The following is a 23,692-nucleotide window of genomic DNA, read 5'->3' as shown; positions in this document are numbered from 1 at the left end:
AAATGACGGAGTGCGATTATTTATCAAAAAATCAATTATTTCTTGTAAGATGATCGTACAAAATGTATTTTACAAAAGCTCACAATATATCAGTATTGTTTTACAGCATTGTACAATCTATTCATTTCTCCCTTCTAAACCACACCCATTCTTTAAATAATACTCTATTATGAAATTAAATGAACTATGTCTGAATAACGTTAGGAACGAGTAAAAATTGAAAAGATCGAAAAAATCTCGGAATCCAACCTAATGTATATCTTATATAAACTGGAATAAAAGTATAGAATTCTATACTTCGTGTACGATTATATGATATCCCGTTCTATACTTTATTTGTAATTTCATAGTTAAGATTAGTTTTAATTCCAACCACTACTGATGTTGTAATCTTATTTTATGCTGAATTGGTAACATTGGAAGCGATAGAAAAATGATAAGGAGACTCTAGAGTCCCCATAACGTGAAAGAAAAGAATGCATTGGGTGATAGGTCTACTCTGAACCTCGTCTGTGGTTCAAATTATGCGCTAGAACAGCCTTCGACTGAGGGACATCTAGTGTGGAATCTTAAGACACGTAAAGAATGTAATCGACTACTTCGAATGCCAGCAGTTTTTTGTTACAAATCTAATTAAACAAGTAACATTTCAAGTAGCCTGATACGAACGGTGAATGAAATGGCCGGGTGGGTATACCGTGAATATTAAGCAACCGCTTGACATTTGAGAATGAACAGTTGGATTATATTTTCGGATCAACACGAATATAAACAGTAGTGTGCTAACAAATATCGATTAAAGATATCGTGTAGTGACCGAAGAAATTTTAATTCAATTGTAAAATGAAGGGTATTTTAATCTTCGATCATCTGAGTGATGTTCTTTTCACGAAGTGTAATAAAAAATTTGCAAATCATATACAAAAGTTAGCAAAAATTCAAGGACTGATTTCGGAGAATAAGGTACGTTTCTGTCAAATTTTTGCAAAACTTTACTCATAACATTTGACAACAGTTGAATTGTTGCAGTATTGTACTTTTTGTTTACAGTACAAATATAGTTTTTATTATTTTGATTTCTATTAGTCAAACAATATTGACAAACACTAGAAATGTATATATCAGAATGTAAGTTTATGTTTTCCATAGGATGCAAATGACAAGGAATCAACATTAAACCCAAATGTTATAATGCAATTATTCTCACCTATTGTTACATCTCAACATGTAATGGCTTCTCAGTTTGGAAATTCTTATACTTCAATGAAATGTCATGATGGCACAAATATGGTATTTGATGAATTTATGGGATACAGTTTCATTTATATTTCCATGGAGGAGGTGGAGTTAATGAAAAGAACATTAGGTGTATGTGTAGCAATTGTCAGGCATGTTTGTGGACCAGATGTTGCAGTGTAAGTTAAGATACTAGTGGGAAATTTTGTTTCTAGTAAAGTGGACAATGTTGTAATAAATAAATTAATTTTAGATTAAAGGTGAACAGACAAAAAGTCTGTTTGGTATCTTCTCTATTAGATGCATGGGTGCATCTAAGAAATTCTGAACAAAGCATGCTTACAGAAGCAATAGAACAACTATCCATAAACACAGATTTAGGTGTATCAATATTAAAAGTGTTGCATGATGCTTGTGACAAATTGAAGGCACAATCTGAATTTTCCAATGTACATATTTTGATACTAGTGGAGCAAAAATTTCTTTCATTGTATTCCAGTAAAAATGCTCATGACTTATATGCTTCTGATATATTGCTGATGATGCTTATGTGTTGGGTAGTCAATCAAAAGAGGAAAAGAGATTCTCAATCTGTACTAGCTGATAATGATGATGACCGTACTGATATTCTTTTACCTGACAATAGTGCTTCCAAAGAAGAGCAAATAACTTTTGGTGCAAAGTTAGCAAATCCTACTTCTGAGGACATTACAAACTTATTTAGTATGGTTTTTACTGTTATAAAGTGTTTATCAATTTCATTGATATTTTGCACTGATTTGTTTGTTCATTATAGGAGGGTCCAGAGAATCTTCCATCAATGAAGGTCTTTATTCTTTAACTGATGATGATTTGTATAGTAACATAATCCTTCTTGGGACTGAGCATGATTATACTGCTAATGCAGTGCACATATTTGAACTAGCAGATGGTATTAATTTAATCATGATAGTGGAAATGACTAATCTTGCCACATCAACAGGATTATATGACAGTTTCCATTATTTAAATATAATAAATGGTTTGCAACTTCAAAGGGACATTGATGAATTAAGACCAGCATTTGAAAACTTTGACACGGCAATGAAAAAAGCTTTAGATGGAATTAAGAAAAACAGAGCCAATGTCACTAATGATGTTGATATGTGTCAGAGAAGGCTACAAACAAAATGGGAATTCGTTCGAAAAAAATATATGGATCTGTTAAAATCTAGAGATCCAGAATCAATCTTACAAATCGAATCCAACACATCTGGATTTACGGACAATTTGAAAGAATTATATCGATTAACATGTTTCGATAAAAACTTTTTGAAACAAGGTGTTGATGTACTTACAACAGTGGGACGACTCGTTCGTCAAAAGCTAAATGATTTTAGCGATTTTCTTAAAGTAAAAGCACTCAAAAACTTTACTCTAGGATCATATCCTTTTGTAATCACTTATTTAGATACACTTTTTATTTATCTTTTTTTTTTGATAAATTACATATGAAAATATACCTCCTTAATACCATATAATTTACGAGAACTTCCCTAACCATCAACAAATATTTAGAAGAGTTTCCAGGCCTGGTGCACTTCATTTACATAGACAGAACTACTCATAGACTGACTGCGCCAACATTAGATTTCACAAACCCCGAAACTCTTGCTCTTACAACAAAGAAGGTAATTTACAAAATAAATTGAGTAAAATAATTACGATTAACATGACTTTCTTAAAAATTATTTTCATAGATTTGGAATATGGTTAAACAGAGCAGAATGCACTTAGAAGAAGGACACTTATCGGTTATGTGGAAAGATACAACATTCAATTATGCTTACTTTTTATGGTTTGAGGACAATTCTGTAAGTGAATAACTTTAAAATAACAAACGTACAGTACTGCATTATTATCATTACACAATATTTTGCAGGGGTCACCATTAAAGTGTAAAGTTTATTTGAATCATATAATGAAAAATTTTCCAGTACCGGGTATATTTTGTGGTGATTATTATAGGTTTGTAGCGTTGATACTTAAAACTATTTTTACTTTGTAGCAATGTTTCACTCGGTTTGTTTTACAATTTCGTAGAAAATTGGCCGAGATGTGTTTTCCTAAACTATCTACAAACAAAATCAGAATTTACGAGCTGTACTGTGTTCATCTTGGTTTGGCAACGTCGTCGTGTGTTTTAGAACATTCAAGGAGACTTGCGGCTACAATATGGGAAGTCACAGGTGTTCCAAATAATCCTGCCGACATACTTTAATAACATTCCTTTAAAGTATTTATGTACAGATAAAAACTGAAGTTCTGCGCTAATACGAATATCTTATACTACAGTTAATATTTAAAGAAAGAGAACTATTTAAGAGATTTTTAATTATTTACAAGTATTTAATACATGTATTAACTTGTTATTTATAAAAGATGACGATGCAAAACATTTGTATTTATTTTATACGTTAAATACTTAAAAATGTAATGGCACAACTTAAACAATTTACATAATGAAACAATTAATATGTATACCTCTCTCTGAACTTCATTGGAACTTAATTAGAGCATTGTAAATATTTAGGAGCGTATTAAATACATTATTAAAATAGTACAAAAAAGCTGTAATGCAAGTGAAAACATTTTTAAATATAGAACATCCAGAAGAACGCGTTAAGAACTATTCAGTACTTCAGTCTATGATGCCTCTCCACTTTATAATGCACAAGATTCGATACTATGAACACGACACGATAGCATTTTGTTTTGATATCCCTGTAAGGTTAAAATTTGCTAACAACGGACCAGTCTTAGACACAGCACAAACATGGTCAGTTTAGTATACTTGTAAATATTTATATATTTTAAATGCATACGAGTGTGACGTAAGCGTTCTAAAAACTCGATCGACTTTTTTTTTTTCTTAAAATGCTCTACAGTTTTAAGTATATCGTTATAAAGCTTTCAAAGATAATTAAAAATAAGGGAATCTCTTTTATTTAATGGTTCTGCGTCGTATCTGTTGATTTACGCGCATTATCTACTTTTTTCTTAGGAACCTGACTGTAGGATACTTGAAAGGAAGTATTTTGTACACTATTTGCCTCAGATGATTCTTGTTGCGGCACTTGAGTATGTGAAGTCCTTACACTGCTACTTCGTGTAGTAAGTGGACCTGAAGTCCTTCTACCCTTTTTTAACTCTGTTTGAAGGTTATGTACCACTTTGCCTTTACCTCTTCCAACACCACTTGTATTCGTTTCACCTTTACAGATTGATTCTTTCACAATTTCCGAATCCATATTGGAGAAACGTCTACTCTTATTTGATACACTTTCTGTGACATCAAGCTTTATTTCTGCAACAGAATTTACAGCTGATGGTTCTTGACTTGGGCTGTTTATTGCATCTGTGTTTGTCCTCCTTGAATTGCTTTGGTTAATATTCTTTTCGACAAATGTTGCCGTATTTTGTGGTTTGCTGCGCGTAATAATTGGTTGGCTCACTCGACGTTCCTGATTGGTATCACCCGAAGGTTCTGTTCTTGACGGAGATATTTTTTCCGACTTTTGTCTTTCTTTACTAATCTCATTTTTTTCAATTTCATACTGTTGATTCAAGTTATTTAAATTACCATTAATTTTTGCCTTCCTGTTAAGCTTAAATTCTTTGATTTGTTTTTCTAGCTCTGCCACCTCAAGATCAGATTTACATAATTCTGGTATTAACTGGCTCAAATGCTGTTCGGCTGCTTTTTGTATAGCAATAGCAGATTCAAAACCAGATGCTCTTGTCAAATCCAAACTTAAAATAAATAGCTTCGTGTAAATATCACAAGCAATGCAACAATTCATTATGAAATTATACTCATACTAAAACTTACTTCAAAGATTCTACAAGATTTGTAAATACATCTGGCACATCAGATGATTTTTTGGTAGGTGTAGGTTTATAATCTGAACCTTCGTGTATAAATGAGTTACTTCCTAAATTATTTATTCTTAAGGGAACTGGTTCAAATGTCCTGTAACCAAAAAATATATTTATAAAAATACAATTGAGAAAAAATTATATTATAATTATTATAATAACTGAAAACTTACCCCATTTTTTGTCTTAAGAAGACATGTTTAAACTTATGAGTTCCTCCTTCACTGCTTGTTGAAGAATTTAACAAACAAGTAACAAAGAACTCTTCTTTGGAACCATTGTCATTAGAAAAATAGGATGCAAATTCTCGATGCAATATTTTGTCTCTAAATGTGGGTACCAAGCCTATATTTCTCCTGAAGCAAAACCAGCCTATCACCTGCTTACTTTTGTCATGTAAAAAATCCTTTAATTTCTCTTTATTAATTTTACCAATTGAATTGTACAAAGAATCTGGCAATGGGCAAGTGACAATAGCTTCAATATCTAAAAGTGTCAAAGCATTATTGCAAAACTGAATGGCACTTTTGTGTCATGATGTCAAACAATTGAATATATTTACTGTTGTATATCTTCACTGTTTCCACTTGATTGTCCGCGTCTGTGTACGTTTTCACTATGAACTCAAGTGTCTCTCCTAGCAAAAATCCCATCTAAAACATTAAGGATTAACATCTTTCTTTTCAATGTTTTCGATTTCTTCGGTGGCTAGGTTATTTTTTGTTGAGGTTAAGACGCTAGATATCGAAAACTCGTTGAGAACCGTTGCACCAAATCGAAGAAAACATTATTAGGAATAAACAAGGGAGGAGAAACTTCGTATACCTGATCTCCGCGGCTACGAACATTTTCGTAAAATAGTAATGATAAAGCAGGACCTGAAATAGTGATGAGAAAATCACTATCCGCCATGTTGACAATTCACTGTTATCCACTTCGCAATTTCGTTTATACTTTCTATCGTTACGCTTGCCAGTTTTACCGCATCACACGCGCATCTGCAACAATATTTCATGTTGTTCGTTTAATGCGCTAATACGAGTTATTTAAGCGACTATAGAAGCACATACAATGGTGAGTTCTTACGGTTATCAATTTATGCGTCGGTATTAAAATAGCCTTGCTAGAATTATTTTTACCGTATAATTATTAATTTTTTGTTAAAATACCTTTGTAATTATCGGTTATATAAAACACGTAGTGTTATAGTACGTGAAGATAGAATTTATCAATAATATAACAAAGAGTCTTCAACAAACAATTTCAAACGAAGAAACAAATCGTTTGATTGGAACGAACAATCGAGGATCGTAGCACAAGAAATATCAAATATTTGAAACTAGAAACGTTAAATTTACATTCACTATACGTTCACTTACTTCTTTCTTCCTATACAATTTCTCTGTAACAACGTAAAACGATTTCCCTTATACGTAAAACTGTTTATAATTTCTAAGTCATTGTTTTGCAGTAATATTCGAACAGGAGCAGAACGCGTGCATATAACTGCACTACGGTAATGTAATTTGTACGTAACCGGAAATACCAGGAAGTCACATAACGTAACAGGAAACAAGGGAATCAGCCTTTTCAAGTTTTCAAATAGAAATATCCCTTTCGATGGATTTTAGTTTTGCTAAATCGTCCATATACTGGCAATTGTACATACTGAATTATCAATTTACCCATAATCGATATCAATTACCTACAAATTTATTTTGTCAATTATCAAAAGGTCCTACATATAAAATTAACATACATAATTTGCTACTTTAGCAAAATATTTTCATTTTATCGTAATAACGTTTAAAACAAAATAAAAAATTTCAATTTACAATTTAAAAGAAAAATACGATACAGATTACAGAGATCATATTAAGAATATCAGAATAACTTAACCTTAAAAAATTCTATTTCTTTCATTTAGTTAAATTTTTTATTAACCAAACATCGTATAAAAAGTGAAGAAAATGCCTCTCGTTCTCTTATTGTTCAATTGTCTGTTAATCAATTGCGACTTCAAGTGTACAAAAAGATCTTTTGTCAGAAGTGGGATTCGAACCCACGCCCACAGAGTGGACTGCGACCTGAACGCAGCGCCTTAGACCGCTCGGCCATCCTGACATTGCTTGCTAATCAATTTTGCGTTAAGAAAGCCTTTGGACGAGTATTGCAACGCATAAACATAAACCACCATGAGAAATTTACGTAAATTGTTCGATCGAAGATTTCTGTTCGATTCATTTATTCAAACATTTAACATCATGCTTGTTTCTATGGCCACTAAATAGGTTGTTTGGTTGGAAGATGTGATAATTGGAGACGAGACTGATGAGGTGTTGCTGATACGAAAATTATTCGCACACTGTGTGGGTGTCGAATTTGAATTTTATTTATGATATTTGAATTTTTCTTTGCAAATGAAACAGGTGGAAAAATGTTTACATGGACTTATATTTTTATGGTGGATTTTATATTTTATTCGATCTATTTCTAGAATGTTTAAATACTCTTTTATATTGAAATTGTAAAATTTCAATGTTTGAGAGGAATTTTACCGAAGAACATTTTCTAACGCGTTTTTCCTCTCTTTAGTCTACAAACTCACTGCTTAATCCTTATCGCAGTATGCTAATAATACGAAGAATGAATCGATCAATTTTTAAAAACAATTTTTAACTACACATAATGTATTCTTAATCAAGAAACTTCTAAAGAATTTAAGAAACCAAATATACTTTATCCAACGGAATATTTTAATTTTATCGATCGTTGATCCCATATGGGAATGCGTCAGTACTTGTTCAAATTAATTCAGAAAAATATAAATTTGACATTAAGACACTTTTATTGTAAATATCTAAGAATAAATCTGAATCTTTTCCAATCAAAAAACGTCTTTACTTTAAACCTAACCTAACTCTTTAAACCACAAGGCAGCCATATTGGTCCACAAAATCTCCTATGTTAATTCCAATTATCAAAGTCTTCATAATGGTCATTTTTACTCATATCGAACAAGCTAGCATTAATACTCACGTAAATATCTAACATAAGTATAATCAATATAAGTTCCAATTCATTCCAATCAGAAAACGTCTCTACTACAAACCTAACCAAACTCTTCGAACCACAAGGCAGCCATATTGGTCCGCAAGGATCCTAAAACCTTCTCCTGTACAATTCCAATTATCAAAATCTTCATAATGATCCTCAAAATCAAAGGGTAGCCATATTGGTCCGCAAGAACAATTACTGAAATTTTTACAATGATCCTCAAAAGCACAAGATAGCCATATTGGCCCCCAAGGACCTTAAAACCTTCTCCCATAAATTCCAATTATCGAAATCTTCACAACGATCCCCAAAACCACAAGACACCCATATCGGTCCCCAAAAATCTTAAAACCTTCTTTCATTCACACTATATAATTTCAATTACTGAAATTTTCACAATAATTTCCAAAACCACAAGGCAGCCATATTGGTCCCAAAGGACCCCAAAAACCTTCTCCCATATAATTCCAATAATCGAAATCTTTCCCAATAATTCCAAAAACCACAAGACAGCCATATTGGTCCCCAAGGACCCTAAAACCTTCTCCCATAAATTCCAATTATCAAAATCTTCAGAATAATCCCCAAAACCACAGGGCAGCCATATTGGTCCCTAAGGACCCCAAAGCCTTCTCCAATTCCACGCTAATTCCAATTATCGAAATTCTCACAACGCTAATTTTCTCCTTATATCCTCCAAAAAACAGCATCGAATCGGCCACAAATTCTCACGAGCCGAGAATAATGATCGTCGAAGGAAGAATACGTTGGTTAGCGTTCGCCTGGTGTACGACGAATCGGCGCGCGTTTCGCCTCGCCCAAAATACACCGGGTGTCGTCCGCACGCGAGTCGCTCGTATTTCTAGCCGCGATGCATATTCGATGTAGGGCTCGAGGATCGCGTGATGTAAGCCTTTTAGTGATCTCTAGAGGGGCGGCGAGATTGCCTCTCCTGTTCATCGGTCTCTCTGTTCACCGTTTCCGTTCCTCGCTTGTACAAGCAAAAACAACACCACACACTCTCTCTCTCACACACACACACGCGCGCAAAATACACACGTAGAGTCTTTCTCGCGGAGCATTCGTCGTCGACACTGTAACGCTGGACCATGACGGAGGAAAAATGGGATTACCTTGGCGAGAAATGGGAGCACATCGATCAGAAGGTGAGCAAGCATGCACCAGTTTCTTTTCTCGCTCATCCTGGTTCGCGACCTTGACTTTCCATCCCGTTGCGTAATAACAGGCCTCGAAGTTCACACAGGAAAGAGCTTTGCTAATTGGTCGTGTCGCCGGGTAACTCGAATCATTCTGACGGATATCGAGTAAGACGAACTCGTTGACCCGAGTTCGACGAGATAATTATGTCGCTCGTGAGGTTTCAGAGGGAGACAGAGAGAGATCTGGAGAAACTTGATTGGGATTTAAAGAGTTTTTCCTTTGATTCTTTTTTTTCTTCGTCGTGCAGTATAGAGGTTTGAGAAGTGGATGATCAAGATGTGAAATGTTCTTGCGAGGAGAACTGAGAGAAGAGTGTTACATAAACATAGGTCGATTGAAGATCTATTGGGAAATTTTGATAATATGGAGGGGTGCAAAGGGGACTGAGGTGGGATTATGAATGGTAAATGTGTTGGTCTCTCTTTCTGATTTCACATTTTCATTTCTATTTTTTCAAATAAACTTTCTAATGTTGTTCTGAATTATGAACCATGTGTTGTATGGGATATATACCGAGGAATTCATATACTGTGTTCTTTTTCCTTCAGATTTCACACTTTTATTTTTATTTTTGTCAAACAAACTTTATGAAATCATTTATTTTCATTTATTTAATATCTTCTTCTTTCTACTTGTATAATATATTAATAAAGTTTTAGATATTGTCTCTAGCTTTGAGTAGAACACTCTTAGAAGTTTAATGTCTTTTGTTTAGTATGATGTGAATGGTTACCGAATGTGGGGCATCTTAATCGAGCGTTCAATGAATTTAGATTTCTGAATTTAGAAGGAGAATGGTTAATGACGATTAGTAGGATCAATTATAGCCACGACTCAATGGAGCCAACCTTGAAACATTTTCGTTCTTACTGGGGCATTTTTGTTTTCGCACAAAATTTTCATTCAAAACTTTCTTCACACTTGATTATGCACGTTTTCACGGAGAATTGAAAATAGCATAATCGACAGTCGTTCGTAAGTATCGAATATCGAACTGGGGCATTGTTGTTTTAAAATTTTAATTCAAAACTTTCTTCATACTTAATTGTGCATGTTTTCAACGAAGAATTGAAAATAGCATAATTGACAGTGACTCACAAGTATCGTACGTATAACAAATATTTACCTCCCTGAAGAACACATTTTTGTGGGTTTCAAAGGGTTAACAAAACAACTGTTCCTCAATTTCCCCCCGTTTTCTTCATTTTCTTCCCTCTGTCCATCATTCTCGGCTCCGCGGATTCGTTCAGTGGCCGAAAAATGGGTCGTCGTGACGATTAAACAGCTGATCGCGACATCGAGAATGGCGAGTGTCGCGAGTGGAGGCAGTCGTTGCGAAATAAGCATGAATTCGCGTCCCTTTTGGCGACCGCGACGATCTTCGAACGAGGACACGGGAACGTGTAGAATCGCGCGCGGCCCGGCTCGAACTTCAAACACGCGTTATCAGAGGAACAAGACAAAGGGAAGTAGCGAGAAATGCGAGAGAGAAAGAGACGGTGGGTGAAAGAGAGCTTTCATTCATGATTCTCGCGTGACGTGAGTAAATCCGCCAAGCATTGGCCGACACAGAGGGAAGAAACGCCGGGATTATTATAAATAACGTACGCGACCTACCGGCGTTCGAGTTTTATTTTAACGCGGACACGAGCCTCCTTCTTCACGCTCGTAATCCCCTATGACGATGTTGAAGAAGAAGAAGAAGAAGAGATAATTTAAGAGTCTGTTGCGTTACCGCGACAATGTGAAACTCGAGAATAATAATTGCACTCTTTCTGATGATGGGAATTATTTAAACGAGCGAGAAGAAGGGGAAGACTTTCCACTGTGGACCGTATTTGAGGATATTAGAATGAATTGTAACTAATATCGAAGCTCTCAATATCAGTTCTTCTTTTAACCCTTTAATTCACAGAGGTGGAAGAAATAGTACTTTCTATTGTAAACAGAAACACACGTGAACAGATAGTTATAATAAAAACAAAAAATGTGACTTCGATAGTGACTCGTAAAAAGTTGTGCAAAAAGTAAATAAATTTTAACCGTTTGAGTGCCACGAGCCTTTCTTATTTCCCGATCGAAAATTGCCAAGCGGCGCGATAGCGCTCGTCATATTCCGTGTCCAAAAATGCCAAAGAGCGCGACTGCGCTGTTTTCAGCTTATATCTTTTTTTACTTAAGACTCAAGGGTGACCGTAAAGTCGTGCATCGAAAAAAATCGACCACTCTGTGATTATGGGCTTCGCAGCCTAGAGCGCTGGCGCTTTTAGGACAGGATAGAAGAAGCGCGATCGCGCCACTTGGCACTCAAACGGTTAATTAATAAGATGAATAAGGGAAATGTATGTGAAGCTACTTTTTGTAAAAGATTAGACAAGCTATTTGAGCATAATTTAAAAGATACAAAGAGGAACTAAATTAACTAGGCACGCCAGGACGTGAAAGACTGTCCTTTATAGCACAGATTCGATTAAATGGAATTGCTAAGATGGTACAATTTTTTTTATTAGTTTTTGTAAACTGTCGAGGATTAATTTTGATATCGGCTGCATACCATGAATAATATTGTCAACATTCACAGTTACCGATAATATTATCGACGATGCGAAGGCTGGCTTAAGTGCAGCGAGCTATCAAAATGTATCATTAGACGGTTCGATGATTTTCGTGGCCGTCAGAGACGAGTTCATTGAAAGAGTCAGTAGGCCGATGTGGAATTGGCGATGATTCGCGCTTGCTCCCTGGCGTGATCTCTGAAAATCACATTCTTAATGATTGCACTGGCATGTGAACATGTGACGTCGCGATTCGAGCCTTCGAAATTGATCTTGTGCCTTCGTGCAACAGTGTTGAAAAACCTCGTTATTTATTCTCCTCTTCTTCTTCACGTCACTTCGTGTCGTCGTTCGTTCTCTCTACGTGTTCTTCTTGTCTTGTGACGTTAACGATCGATGACGTTCTAAACTGTTATTTATCTTGTTGTATTTTTGTATTACGACGCTGAAAATTACGCTGTCTGTTGCTCTATATCCTCGTTTGGCGAAGTTTGAAGGTGTTTGTTAATTTCTGTTTCTCTTTGAGTTTATGTATTATGATTGTAATAGGTTTTTATATTTTCTGTTAAATCTATCGTTCTCCATTTTTTCGTTTGACGAAGTTTGAAGTTGTTTGTTAATTTCTGTTTTTCTTCGTTGTGGCTGTATGCTGAGGTTGAAAACTATTGTTTACTCTATTATATCTATTACAATTCTACTAGATTTTTATATTTTCTATTAAATCTGTCATTCTTCATTTTTTCGTTTGACGAAGTTTGAAGTTGTTTGTTAATTTCTGTTTTTCTTCGTTGTGGCTGTATGCTGAGGTTGAAAACTATTGTTTACTCTATTATATCTATTACAATTCTACTAGATTTTTATATTTTCTATTAAATCTGTCATTCTTCATTTTTTCGTTTGACGAAGTTTGAAGTTGTTTGTTAATTTCTGTTTTTCTTCGTTGTGGCTGTATGCTGAGGTTGAAAACTATTGTTTACTCTATTATATCTATTACAATTCTACTAGATTTTTATATTTTCTATTAAATCTGTCATTCTTCATTTTTTCGTTTGACGAAGTTTGAAGCTGTTTGTTAATATCTGTTTTTCTTCGTTGTGGCTGTATGCTGAGGTTGAAAACTATTGTTTACTCTATTATATCTATTACAATTCTACTAGATTTTTATATTTTCTATTAAATCTGTCATTCTTCATTTTTTCGTTTGACGAAGTTTGAAGTTGTTTGTTAATTTCTGTTTTTCTTCGTTGTGGCTGTATGCTGAGGGTTGAAAACTATTGTTTACTCTACTATATCTATTACAATTCTACTAGATTTTTATATTTTCTATTAAATCTGTCATTCTTCATTTTTTCGTTTGACGAAGTTTGAAGCTGTTGGTTAATTTCTGTTTCTTCTCGTTGCGCCTGTACGTTACACTTAAACGAAATTAAATGGTCGTTTGAAAATTGCGTTTAAGAGAGTACACCACGGTCAGATTGAAATTACAATTTTCCTCTTTTTTTCATTGCAGCAATACCATCAATTTTCATGATCATTTGTTTAAAAAAACACTACTTTCGGTTACACCCTAAACCACTACACGTTGATTGTAAGTAATCTTCCCTCTTCGTGGAATCCTTCGCCAGGAAACTCGGCTCCCAGCTATCGATTGCAATTCTCGTAGTTTGATTCCAGGTGAAGGTCGAGATAAATTGCTCAGATATACGTTAGGATAAAGGGGGAAAGGGGAAAATTTGTTTTAGCAATGTTAAATATTATTAATAAAATTTCTAAAGTAATAAGAAAAATTAAGTATTCATTTCATTGAATTATACCGAATAACTCTGAATAATTTTACTTTGCCTAACGATGAATGTTGTAATCAAATTTTTCGAATTGTTATCAACATTGTACTACAATTATCAACCACTTCATTCCATAACATTCTCATCGTGCTTTCTCAATGCCTTGTCAACGACAAAATAAACCAACTCTTCCCTCGACAAGTTTCCTCATCCTTTACCAACCATCTCAAACATGATAAAACATCTCGTCTGTCGATCAATCAAATTTTTCAAATCTCTGCCAACGTTCTTCTACCATTATCAACCACTCCACTCAATACTTCATCAACAACAAACAAAACCAACTCTTCCCTCAACAATCTTTCTCATTCCTCACAAACCACCTCAAACATGACAAAACACTCTGGACCTCGTCTGTCGATCAATCAAATTTTTCACTCCACTCAATACTTCATCAACAACAAACAAAACCAAAAACTTATCCTCATTTTCCACCAATCACCTAAAGGCTCCCAAAATCGACGAAAATTCACTTAAAACAATCTGGACCACGTCTATCGATCAGTCATCCCCCATTCTAACCTTCGTTCAAATTTCACCCGTGTCACGAATGGTGCGCCTTGACCGTGGATGGTCCACCGCTCAGGCGCAATGGTCACCGCACGCGGCTCCTTCCTCGCGGAAGAATTCCGCGCGTGTACACACCTCGATATCGCTATCTGTCGTTTTCACGTCGTTGTTGCGCGTTCGTCGATCCTAGCTTCATTTATCAGCTAGTCAAAGTTCGACCACAAACCCCGCGGAACCGTCAGTCTCGCCAAACTTCTATCTGAAGGAACAGGTGTCGACAACTTATCAGCTTCCTCCAAAAAACACACGCAAAGAAAAGACAAAGACAGAGAAGAAAATTGTATCACTGGGTCAAGGTTGACGAACATGAAGACGAAGAACAGATCACTGCTCAGCAGGATGTGCAACTGCTATGGCAAGCACACGCGCACCAACTCGCTTTCGCGCGTTCTCCAGCTGGAGGAAGTGTCGACGACGGTGCCGACAGTGCCTGACGAGGTAAACCATTTTTTCCCCGAGTGACGTCGATCATGCTGTGCAAACGTACGCGGAGGAAATGTGTACGTATGAATTTGCCCGGTTTCTCGTTAGAATTTGGGTAATTGAAGTGAGTCAGGGGAAGATTGGAAGATGTTCACGGTGGTTTGAGATTTAATTGTTGCTTACTAAGTAAGCACTATGGCAGTGAATACGAAGCAAGCGTAAATAGTTATTGTGAAATTATTAAAGCGATCCAAATAAGGCTCGGAACATTTGGGTGTACATGTACACTATCTTTTATGAAAATTACGCGATGAAATTCAATTCGTCGCGTTCAAGTCGACGAAATGCTGATTCCCTTTACGAAGTTTGTCATTCTCGCCTAGTACATTTTTTTCTCTACAGTTACCTTCAATTTTAGTGCATTTTAACAGACAAAATGAATCTTTCGAACGGGTCACTTTTGACCCGGTCAGAGTTTCTATCGATAAATTAAGTATTTTGTCTTCCTGCTCGTATTTCTTGCACAACGAACGTGTTAAGATTCTAAAAGAAATTATTCAGTAGAGTAGATACATTTTTACAGAATGTTGTTTAAATTGCAGGATACTATTTCTACGAATATGGACAGCAGTGTGTGTTTCTGTTGCTCGTCGATGTTTCATGGCGGTTTAATTATCGATTATGAATAGAATTGTGGTTTATGGGACATTGATGTGGTTTGTGGTTCGATTGATGCACGATGAATTTGGGTGAAGGAAATGAGGATGATTATTTGGAAAAGTTGGATAATTTAGAATTGCAATGGAGATTTTGAGGTTTCTGCGAGATGCAAGATGAACTTTAACTGATTAAGCATTTATTAGATGTGGTTACGAATATTAATTATGTCACACGAATTTTATACTTCGATACTTTACACAGAATTCGTAAAAAATACAAGTGTCACTCAGATCAAATTTAAATTTTGCATATGTTTACTGAAAAATGCACTCTAAGATCTCAAAGCAGTAGAATACTATCGTAATCTCGTTCAAATTTTTACATTTTCATAGAGAAAATTTACAGAAATTGAAAAATTAATAATATCAGCCAATTTTTATGAACGAGGATGATTATTTGGAAAAGTTGGATAATTCAGAATTGCAATGGAGATTTTGAGGTTTCTGCGAGATGCAAGATGAACTTTAACTGATTAAGCATTTATTAGATGTGGTTACGAATATTAATTATGTCACACGAATTTTATACTTCGATACTTTACACAGAATTCGTAAAAAATACAAGTGTCACTCAGATCAAATTTAAATTTTGCATATGTTTACTGAAAAATGCACTCTAAGATCTCAAAGCAGTAGAATACTATCGTAATCTCGTTCAAATTTTTACATTTTCATAGAGAAAATTTACAGAAATTGAAAAATAAATGAATAATCTCAGCCAATTTTTATGTTTTTTTCGACTTAATTTCTTTCGACAATACACGAAACAAAAGGCACGTGTACGCATTCGGGAAGGATATTATTATACTGTAGTGCAATAATGTAGCCTGGTCGTTACTTAGTGTTTATTTACAACGCTATCGTGGCAAAATTTGGCACGAGAGGAAGTAGTGCGGTGAACCTTGAAACTTTTATACACCTGTCACCTCTCTCTTTATTTAAACAAAATCATATTGGCAGGCACGGCTACAATGTTACAATATCGCTACGTAGTTTTCATTTCATTTATTTTCGTCCCGTACAGAAGCCTGTTTACATCTGCGTTGAATATTTTTCAAACAACAAGAATGATTCACTTACAGGAACAAGCGTGGAGATCATTTCTCTCTATTCAGCGTTCAATCGAGCTAAGCGTCACGATAATTAAATATTTGTTCGCAATATTTCAGAAGTGAATGTTTTCTGAATCGTTTTTCATTAGATTATTATAATTTCAACGCTTCGAGAGATAAGTATATCAACGAATAACTTTTGGTAAATATTTATCGATATTCTATCGATCAAGTGGTAATTGTTTAATTAAACAATTCATCGTATAGGCGAATGAAAATTTCATATTACAATTTCAGCAATGTTTTATTAATATTAACGTTGATTTCATTTTTCTCTCAAGTGAAACTTTTATCTAGAAAATTTGTTTATCCTAATATTTCCAACTTGAACCTTGTCCAGAGTAGATAAAGTCGGTTAATCGTGGCAATCTGAAGAAAGCACTCGATTAACAATAACGTAGTCCTTGTGAAGTGTTCTTATCTCTTGGCAAATAATAAAGAATCGAATTTATTATACTTGAATATTCATTGACAACAAAATGTCACCTTCAAAATGAGTACTTTTTAAAAAGAAAAAAAAAAAAAAAGATTATATTTATCCAGTAAATTGCAACAGCAAACTGAATGAAATGATTAAAGAAATTGATCTTTAGAATTATGGACGATATTTCGAATATTTGAATACATGGTTTTGGGAAGGCAGGCAACATTCGGTTGCTTTGGGTTTGAGATGTATTTATTTTTACGGCATTCGTTGTAATTAGCGTAGAAATTCAAGCACTTGGAATATTCGAATTGCCCGAATGAGAAATTCGTATTCGAAATTGTCCGAATTATTTTAGTAAAGAATTCATATTAGAAATTATACAGATCGTCTGAATAGAGAATTCGCATTCGAAATCATCCGAATTATTCGAGTAAAGAATTCGTGTTCGAAAAAATGTTCGAATTATCCCAGTAAAGAATTTATATTAAAAACTGTCCGAATTACCTGAATAGGGAATTCGAAATCATCCGAATTGTTCGAATTATTTTAGTAAAAAATTCATATTAAAAATTATCCAAATCGTCTGAATAGAGAATTCGTATTCGAAATCATCCGAATTGTTCGAATTATTTTAGTAAAAAATTCATATTAAAAATTATCCAAATCGTCTGAATAGAGAATTCGTATTCGAAAGCATCCGAATTATTCGAATTATCCGGGTAAAGAATTCGTATTCGAAAAAATCGGAATTATCACAGTAAAGAATTCCTATTCGAAATTATCCGAATTATTCGAATAGTTTGACTATTCGAAGTTTTACAGCTCTACTCTATAGAGTCCATGGATCTCGACGAACTTCAGCTTTCTTCAAAAATGTCATTTCGTTGAAAATGTCCATTTACGGTGGTTGGTAAATTAACAGAAACCTTCTTTGGAAAAAAAATGGAGCACGGATACGCTCCAGGGGAGAATTGGGTAAATTACAGTATTTCAATTCGTACTTTAATTTTTATCGGACACGAGAAAAAATTGACGGAGAATGGCTGAAATTATTGTAAATTTTCAGCCTGTTACGGTGCTAGTTCGCAGACCGTGTTGCAAAATGCACAACGAAGAGGAAATGTGTGTGCCTGCAGTCTCTAAAAAGGCAATTAAGTAATTTCAACCAGTATTTGCAAATTAGTCTTGCTTCCTTAGCTTTTATGCATAAAAGGGGATAACCTTGCAAACACGGATACTTTAATTAAAAAAAAAAAAAAAAAGAAAAAGAATTTGAAAAAAAAAAAAGGGAATTCAATTTTAATCTCTGTAATGTACAAATTTGTAAGTTAGAAAAAGTTTGCAATTTTTAATGCAGAAAAGTTGATTGCTCGCAATTCGTCCATTTTTCGATATTGCTACTCGAATATCTTAACAACTTCATATCAGCAATACGATGTCCAGGTTTTAAAATTTTTCGTTCAATATGTACAATTTTTTGAATTTTGACGACTATAATATTTTTCGATATTCTGAGACATTTTTCGTCGAGAAAATTTCCTAGTGCTTCGTGACGAAAATGGCTTGCAACAAAGCGACGTGCAATACGAAGGTAAACGTTCTTATTTTCTTCAATAACCTCCAATACCTGTCATTTATAATTACATTCTCCATTTTCGTCAGATTTTCAATATTAATTTTCTTCCCGATTTTTTACAACTTTTTTTTAATTTTTTAACGTCCAAACATAGAAGAATTATATTCCACTATAATTTTACATTCCAATACTAATTTTCGTCAGAATTTCAACATTAATTTTCTTCCAGGCGTTACTCCAATTTTTTTCAAAATTTCTTCTCGAATCTCTTCTCTTCTTTTTCCAAATCTTCCAACACAGTCTCCTAACGTTCCCCAGCACGATTTACCTTCGCAATTCGACAATCACGTTACGCGTAGAAATTAGACTGCTAAAAGCTCGATCAACAGACTGCAAGATCGACAACTTGAATCGCGTGGTCAATACCCAATCACGGCGCGATATATGCAGATAAGCCCGCACGTGACACTCGAAACGAGGAACTAAATGTCGCGCAGATAACGTGCTCGTCTCCTCTGCGTTATTTATTTTTGCACAAAAAGAGAGGGAGAAAGAAAGAGAGAAAAACATGGAAAAATGCGAATTTTATTCGCGCAACGGAAATAAGGCTCCTTTGTTCGACGATAATTCGTCACGTCGCGATAATAAAAACTCTATCTACGAGGATGACTGATACTATATAACACGTGTAGTTAACGTAACAGAAGATCCTTCTTTTTTTCTAATCGTCCAGTGGAATGTAATAACGGGTAATAATTCACGAGAGAGGCAAAATGATTCTTCTTAAAATAGTCTTTTTTAGAAGATTATGACAGTTCGAGGAATCAGAAGTTGGACAAGTTTACGTAGGATTCTTGAAATAATGCATTCGTTGCTTGGAATAGTCGAGGTGCGAATCAAGCTAGCAATTTCACTTGGTTGAGAGTATTACTTTCGTCGGTGATTGTGTGTCGTTAAGTAATTAAAGTAACAATTGAAACTGTCATTTTTTCATTTACATAAATTTTAGTTTTATTTCGTCTCACTTGTGCCCTGAAATTTTCTTTCCCTTTTACACATTTTAGACGTCGCTCGGTAGAATTGTCCATTTATTCTTCCAATTTCACCGCGATCAATTATTGAATGCAGAGTTCGCGAATTTGCTTGTTACATATTTCAATTTCTTTTCGAATTTAATTTCCAGTGGAATTTTACAGAGTGAGTCGTTTGATATTACTGCAGGAATAGTAGTAGGATAATTTCGGGAGAGATGGCCAGGCAAGTATTTCCTACATTATCCGCCAGATGTGGAAGAGAAAACACCGAGCAACGCTCGATCGCTTTCCGTAAAACAAATGTAAAACAAAAGAATAGTGACGCGTTCCACATATGGCGGATGATGTAGGAAATACTTGCCCTGGTCCATCTCTCCCGGAATTACCCTGTAACTAGCATGATTCAGCTCTGATACCGTTCCGATACTAACTCAAGACTACCTTAGAATCTATCGCGAATATTCCCATAAAATGAAATTTGAACGACCGTAAAAATTCTAAATAGAAAAATCGAAATTTCCAATTTTCCCAAGAATCGTTAACCCCTTAACGTATGATTTCTTTTCTGACTGTGCATCTAAGCGTCGGCCATTTTGTTTCCGTACCGAATCAGGTAACGAAAGCTCTGTTACAGATTAATTACGTTTAGTAATCTTCAGTCTTACGAATTAAAACGAAAATTAGGATTACAATTAATTTTTCATAGCGATACAACTATTTCTCTCACATCTCAACCAGAATTTTTGTCACGAGTCTGACAGGTTGCTCTACGTTAAGGGGTTAAAACACCTCTGCGAACGAACTAACGACGCCAGTTTCAATCACAAACTTCATTTTCCAATTTCAATTAACGCGATTTATTCTCGCCTCTGTTATCTAAAGCTGTTGCACAAAGTGGAAACACTTCGAATTTTCCTTCTTATCATCTCGTCGGTTTGCTTTCCAGTGTTTCGCACAATGCACAATTCCAACCGCTTAATTGCTCGCGTTGCTTAATTACTCGCTAAACGTTGATTGTTCGAAAGGAGGTCAAATTGATTTCGCTCTTTCGCGTTTTCTTCAGTTCACAAGTGGAAACACGCTTCTTCTCGTATCTCGGTTTTTTCTTCTTCTTTTTTTTTTAACGCGTTCGTTCGTAAACGTCAACGAAGGATGTTACGGAATCGGTTGATTCGAAAGAGTTGACTTCACAACACGGGGAATTCGAGGGACTTCGTCGAAGGAAACCGGTGAGATGACAAGTTGCGAACCTTCGAGAATGCGATTGATGATGATGCGTTCGTTGTACACACGCGGTGATACACTATCGCTCTAAAGTCGGGAATTACCCGTTTGTTATCCTGTAAATTGCACAGTGACATCGTTGGACCGAAACAATTTCAGATAAAGGTCGCATCGAGTATAGCAAATTTCCACGAGTTTCTCATTGTTCCTCGCGCTAATTCACGAGACTGCTGTTCAATTTTTCCTACTTTTTCGTGTTATTTTATTTTATTTTATTCCATTAGAATTTTTCTCAGGGACCAAAAATAATAGTTATTTTAAAAATCGCTGAACTCAGATTTTAAGCCATTTATGAATTTAAATCACTGATTTGAGAATTTAACGTGACTGCAAAATTTTAATTTTCAAACGTTTTAATTGCAATGTAAATGACGAAAATCTTTTTGGTTTTTAGTAGCCTACATCGAACATGAAAAATTTCTTTTTGTTACCGATAAGAAATGTTAATGAAAATTTTTTCGTTGTTTCTGATAATTATCAATAGTGCAATTTTGTTATTTCTGATGATTACCTACAGTGCAATTATTTACACTAATCTAATTTCGCACTAATTAGAAAAATTTTCCGTCGCCCATATTGGTTATCAGTGACAAAAGAAAAACTGTCAATTCAATCGAGAAGATAACTGCTTTACTGTAACTTTTTTGCATTAAAGTTACAACAGCTGTGGTTTCTTTTTAAATTAATCCTGAGTTCTTCTCTTGGTTCGTTTAAAAAAACTGTCCTCTTGCGGAAAAAGGTATGAAAAGATCGTTCTTCCTCTTGAGAGAAACATAAAAAGAAACATTGTTCTTCAGTAAGAATAACAAACAGCGAATATTTAAATAGGGCGAATGATTACATAAAGCTTCATGTTTTATTCCGAAGCCTACATTATCAGAAAGTAAATTTATTATTCATATATGATTCTTCTTGATCGTTGAACCTGTTTTATCGACGCTATAATTTCACACACACACACACACACATCAACGCAATATTGTGTACTATAATTTCATGTGCTGAAGTTTCAATTTATACTGCTTATGTTGCAAGATCTGAATTATTTTGCTCGCCCAAAAAGTATTACTTTTAAGTCGAAATGAAAGAGAGGAAATACGTAGATCGTTGGAAGTTCTTTAGATTGTAATATATTTAAGAGAGAAAAAAAAGAAGTTTAGAAAGGAGTTATCGAAAAGGTGACCGAGAAATCAAAAGTTCAACGTTCTCGTCATATTTAAGAATTTCTCCAAATGGAATAAATTCAGAACAAAGTTTCTTCGATTTTCACTTCCGACCACGCATTCGCTTCTATTTTTTATCACCACGTTTCATCCTCGAAGGATCTTTACTATCAAACTTTCGTATACTCACACGAAAATAAGCATTTTAAAGAGAATAGTAGAGAAAAAATCGAAAAAATTCGTGAAATTGAAAAAAAAACAAAGATCGACGGAATTCAAGGAAAATCTGTAATTTTAGATAAAAAATGGAATTTTTGACAGATAACGTTTCAGAAAATCAGTTTACTCGTCGAATTTATATTACAAATGCATTTTCACATAAATAACGTTTCACGAAATTATTTCACTCGCTAGATTCACAATAACATCGATCTTGAACCCTTTCTCGCATGATAACTCTTAGGTTCCAATGCAGTTTTCACAGATTTTCTTTTGCAAAAATTTGTTCGAACGCGGAAAGAAGCATCGAACGGTGTTTAAACGGCGTGGAACAGGATTGACGCGCTTGTTGCATAATGTCAATACAAAACGATACTCACGTGCAACGCGATATTCGATGCACGTAATGCACAGTGTTCCTACCTCGTATTCTTCGAATTTGTCGCGCAATTTTTAGAATTTCCTCCTCTGTTTCACAATTTAAAATAAGAAAATAAAAAAACGATTTATTTCTTTCCTTGCTCGATTCCGGGAAAACATAAAAAAACACACCTTAAGGAAATTGAAATGAAAATTGTGAAGAATTCGAATTGGTTCGGTTCTAAGCTAGTTTCGCGATATTTTCAGAATTTAGAGTTTAGAATCTTATTTTCTATTTGCATTCTCTCGAAGCCCCGGATCACTGAAATTTCATCGATGGATCTCAGAATAATCTGAGAATAATTGTAAAAATCAACTTTCCTCTAATTTAATATGTCACTTTTGCAACTATAAAAATTCACCTTCCTCTAATTTGACATTTTATTTTCATAATAATAAAAAAATTTCTTGATCTTCTTTTCATTTCTCACTTTTAATTTGCAAATTTTCCAATTAGAAAAATAACAGAATAAAAATTACAACGTTCAGGCTTGTCAGACTGGATGAAACAAATCTATGATTAAAAAGCGAATTGAGACAAAAGCACAATTCTTCGAATTTGTTTAAAAATATCGAAGTGAATAAAATGGTCGAAATAAACACAGCAGAATGAATTATGTTAATCCGTTGTTTATTTATCCCGGCTTCCAGTTTATCGGACTTTAATTGATCTTATAAGAACGTCGCACGCGATTCAGTTCCAATTGAAACACTGTTCGATTGCGTAATCTATAAAACGGATCGGTTGTCGCCTCGTTCTCTAACACGCGAATAGTGTCGCATTGGAAATTATCGAATGAGAATGCGCGTGTCGATTTCGCACCTTCAACTTGTTGCGATTTCCTTGATTCTTAATCGAACGTCTTCCTAGAACGCATTCTACGTATCGATCGATTTCATTCGTCTGGAATTTT

General features: G+C 34.6%; 3 protein-coding genes and 1 non-coding gene across 4 annotated transcripts in view; 2 read left to right on the top strand and 2 right to left on the bottom strand.

Annotated features, from left to right (window-relative positions):
- Positions 1-687: 687 nt before the first annotated feature.
- Positions 688-3,610, top strand: LOC108576609 (Hermansky-Pudlak syndrome 1 protein homolog). Its single transcript, XM_017939629.1, has 8 exons — positions 688-963; positions 1,150-1,415; positions 1,490-1,959; positions 2,033-2,576; positions 2,786-2,906; positions 2,976-3,089; positions 3,158-3,243; positions 3,319-3,610. The coding sequence occupies exons 1-8, from the start codon at positions 844-846 to the stop codon at positions 3,494-3,496; spliced, it is 1,899 nt and encodes a 632-aa protein (XP_017795118.1). The 5' UTR covers positions 688-843; the 3' UTR covers positions 3,497-3,610.
- Positions 3,611-4,223: 613 nt separating this feature from the next.
- LOC108576593 (BRISC complex subunit FAM175B-like) lies at positions 4,224-6,222 on the bottom strand. The gene is made up of 5 exons (XM_017939608.1): positions 5,980-6,222; positions 5,717-5,807; positions 5,328-5,640; positions 5,108-5,248; positions 4,224-5,028 (listed from the first exon to the last, which is right to left on the bottom strand). Exons 1-5 carry the CDS (start codon positions 6,064-6,066, stop codon positions 4,224-4,226), a joined length of 1,437 nt encoding a protein of 478 aa, XP_017795097.1. The 5' UTR covers positions 6,067-6,222.
- A 973-nt stretch (positions 6,223-7,195) lies between these two features.
- Trnal-cag lies at positions 7,196-7,278 on the bottom strand. Its single transcript has one exon. It is a non-coding gene; the product is annotated as a tRNA-Leu (tRNA).
- Positions 7,279-9,083: 1,805 nt separating this feature from the next.
- LOC108576613 (hexokinase type 2) overlaps positions 9,084-23,692 on the top strand; it is a 46,775-nt gene continuing 32,166 nt past the window's right edge. The window contains exon 1 of the mRNA XM_017939634.1: positions 9,084-9,377. Coding sequence (XP_017795123.1) covers positions 9,321-9,377 — 57 coding nt within the window. The 5' untranslated portion in view covers positions 9,084-9,320. The remainder of the gene's footprint in view (positions 9,378-23,692) is intronic.

Source organism: Habropoda laboriosa, unplaced genomic scaffold, assembly GCF_001263275.1.
Source record: "Habropoda laboriosa isolate 0110345459 unplaced genomic scaffold, ASM126327v1 scaffold385, whole genome shotgun sequence".
Lineage (NCBI taxonomy): Eukaryota > Metazoa > Arthropoda > Insecta > Hymenoptera > Apidae > Habropoda > Habropoda laboriosa.
Note: the sequence above shows the minus strand (reverse complement) of the source record. Positions and strands in the feature narration are given on the sequence as shown.

Bases quoted from the DNA above. Each gene is read 5' to 3' on its own strand.
- LOC108576609 (XM_017939629.1), top strand. From the start codon at position 844: ATGAAGGGTATTTTAATCTTCGATCATCTGAGTGATGTTCTTTTCACG. The intron at 964-1,149 runs GTACGTTTCTGT...TGTTTTCCATAG, and splicing joins GACTGATTTCGGAGAATAAG to GATGCAAATGACAAGGAATC. The intron at 3,090-3,157 runs GTAAGTGAATAA...AATATTTTGCAG, and splicing joins TATGGTTTGAGGACAATTCT to GGGTCACCATTAAAGTGTAA.
- LOC108576593 (XM_017939608.1), bottom strand. From the start codon at position 6,066: ATGGCGGATAGTGATTTTCTCATCACTATTTCAGGTCCTGCTTTATCA. The intron at 5,808-5,979 runs GTATACGAAGTT...TTAATGTTTTAG, and splicing joins TTCGTAGCCGCGGAGATCAG to ATGGGATTTTTGCTAGGAGA. The intron at 5,641-5,716 runs GTAAATATATTC...TGACACTTTTAG, and splicing joins AACAGTGAAGATATACAACA to ATATTGAAGCTATTGTCACT.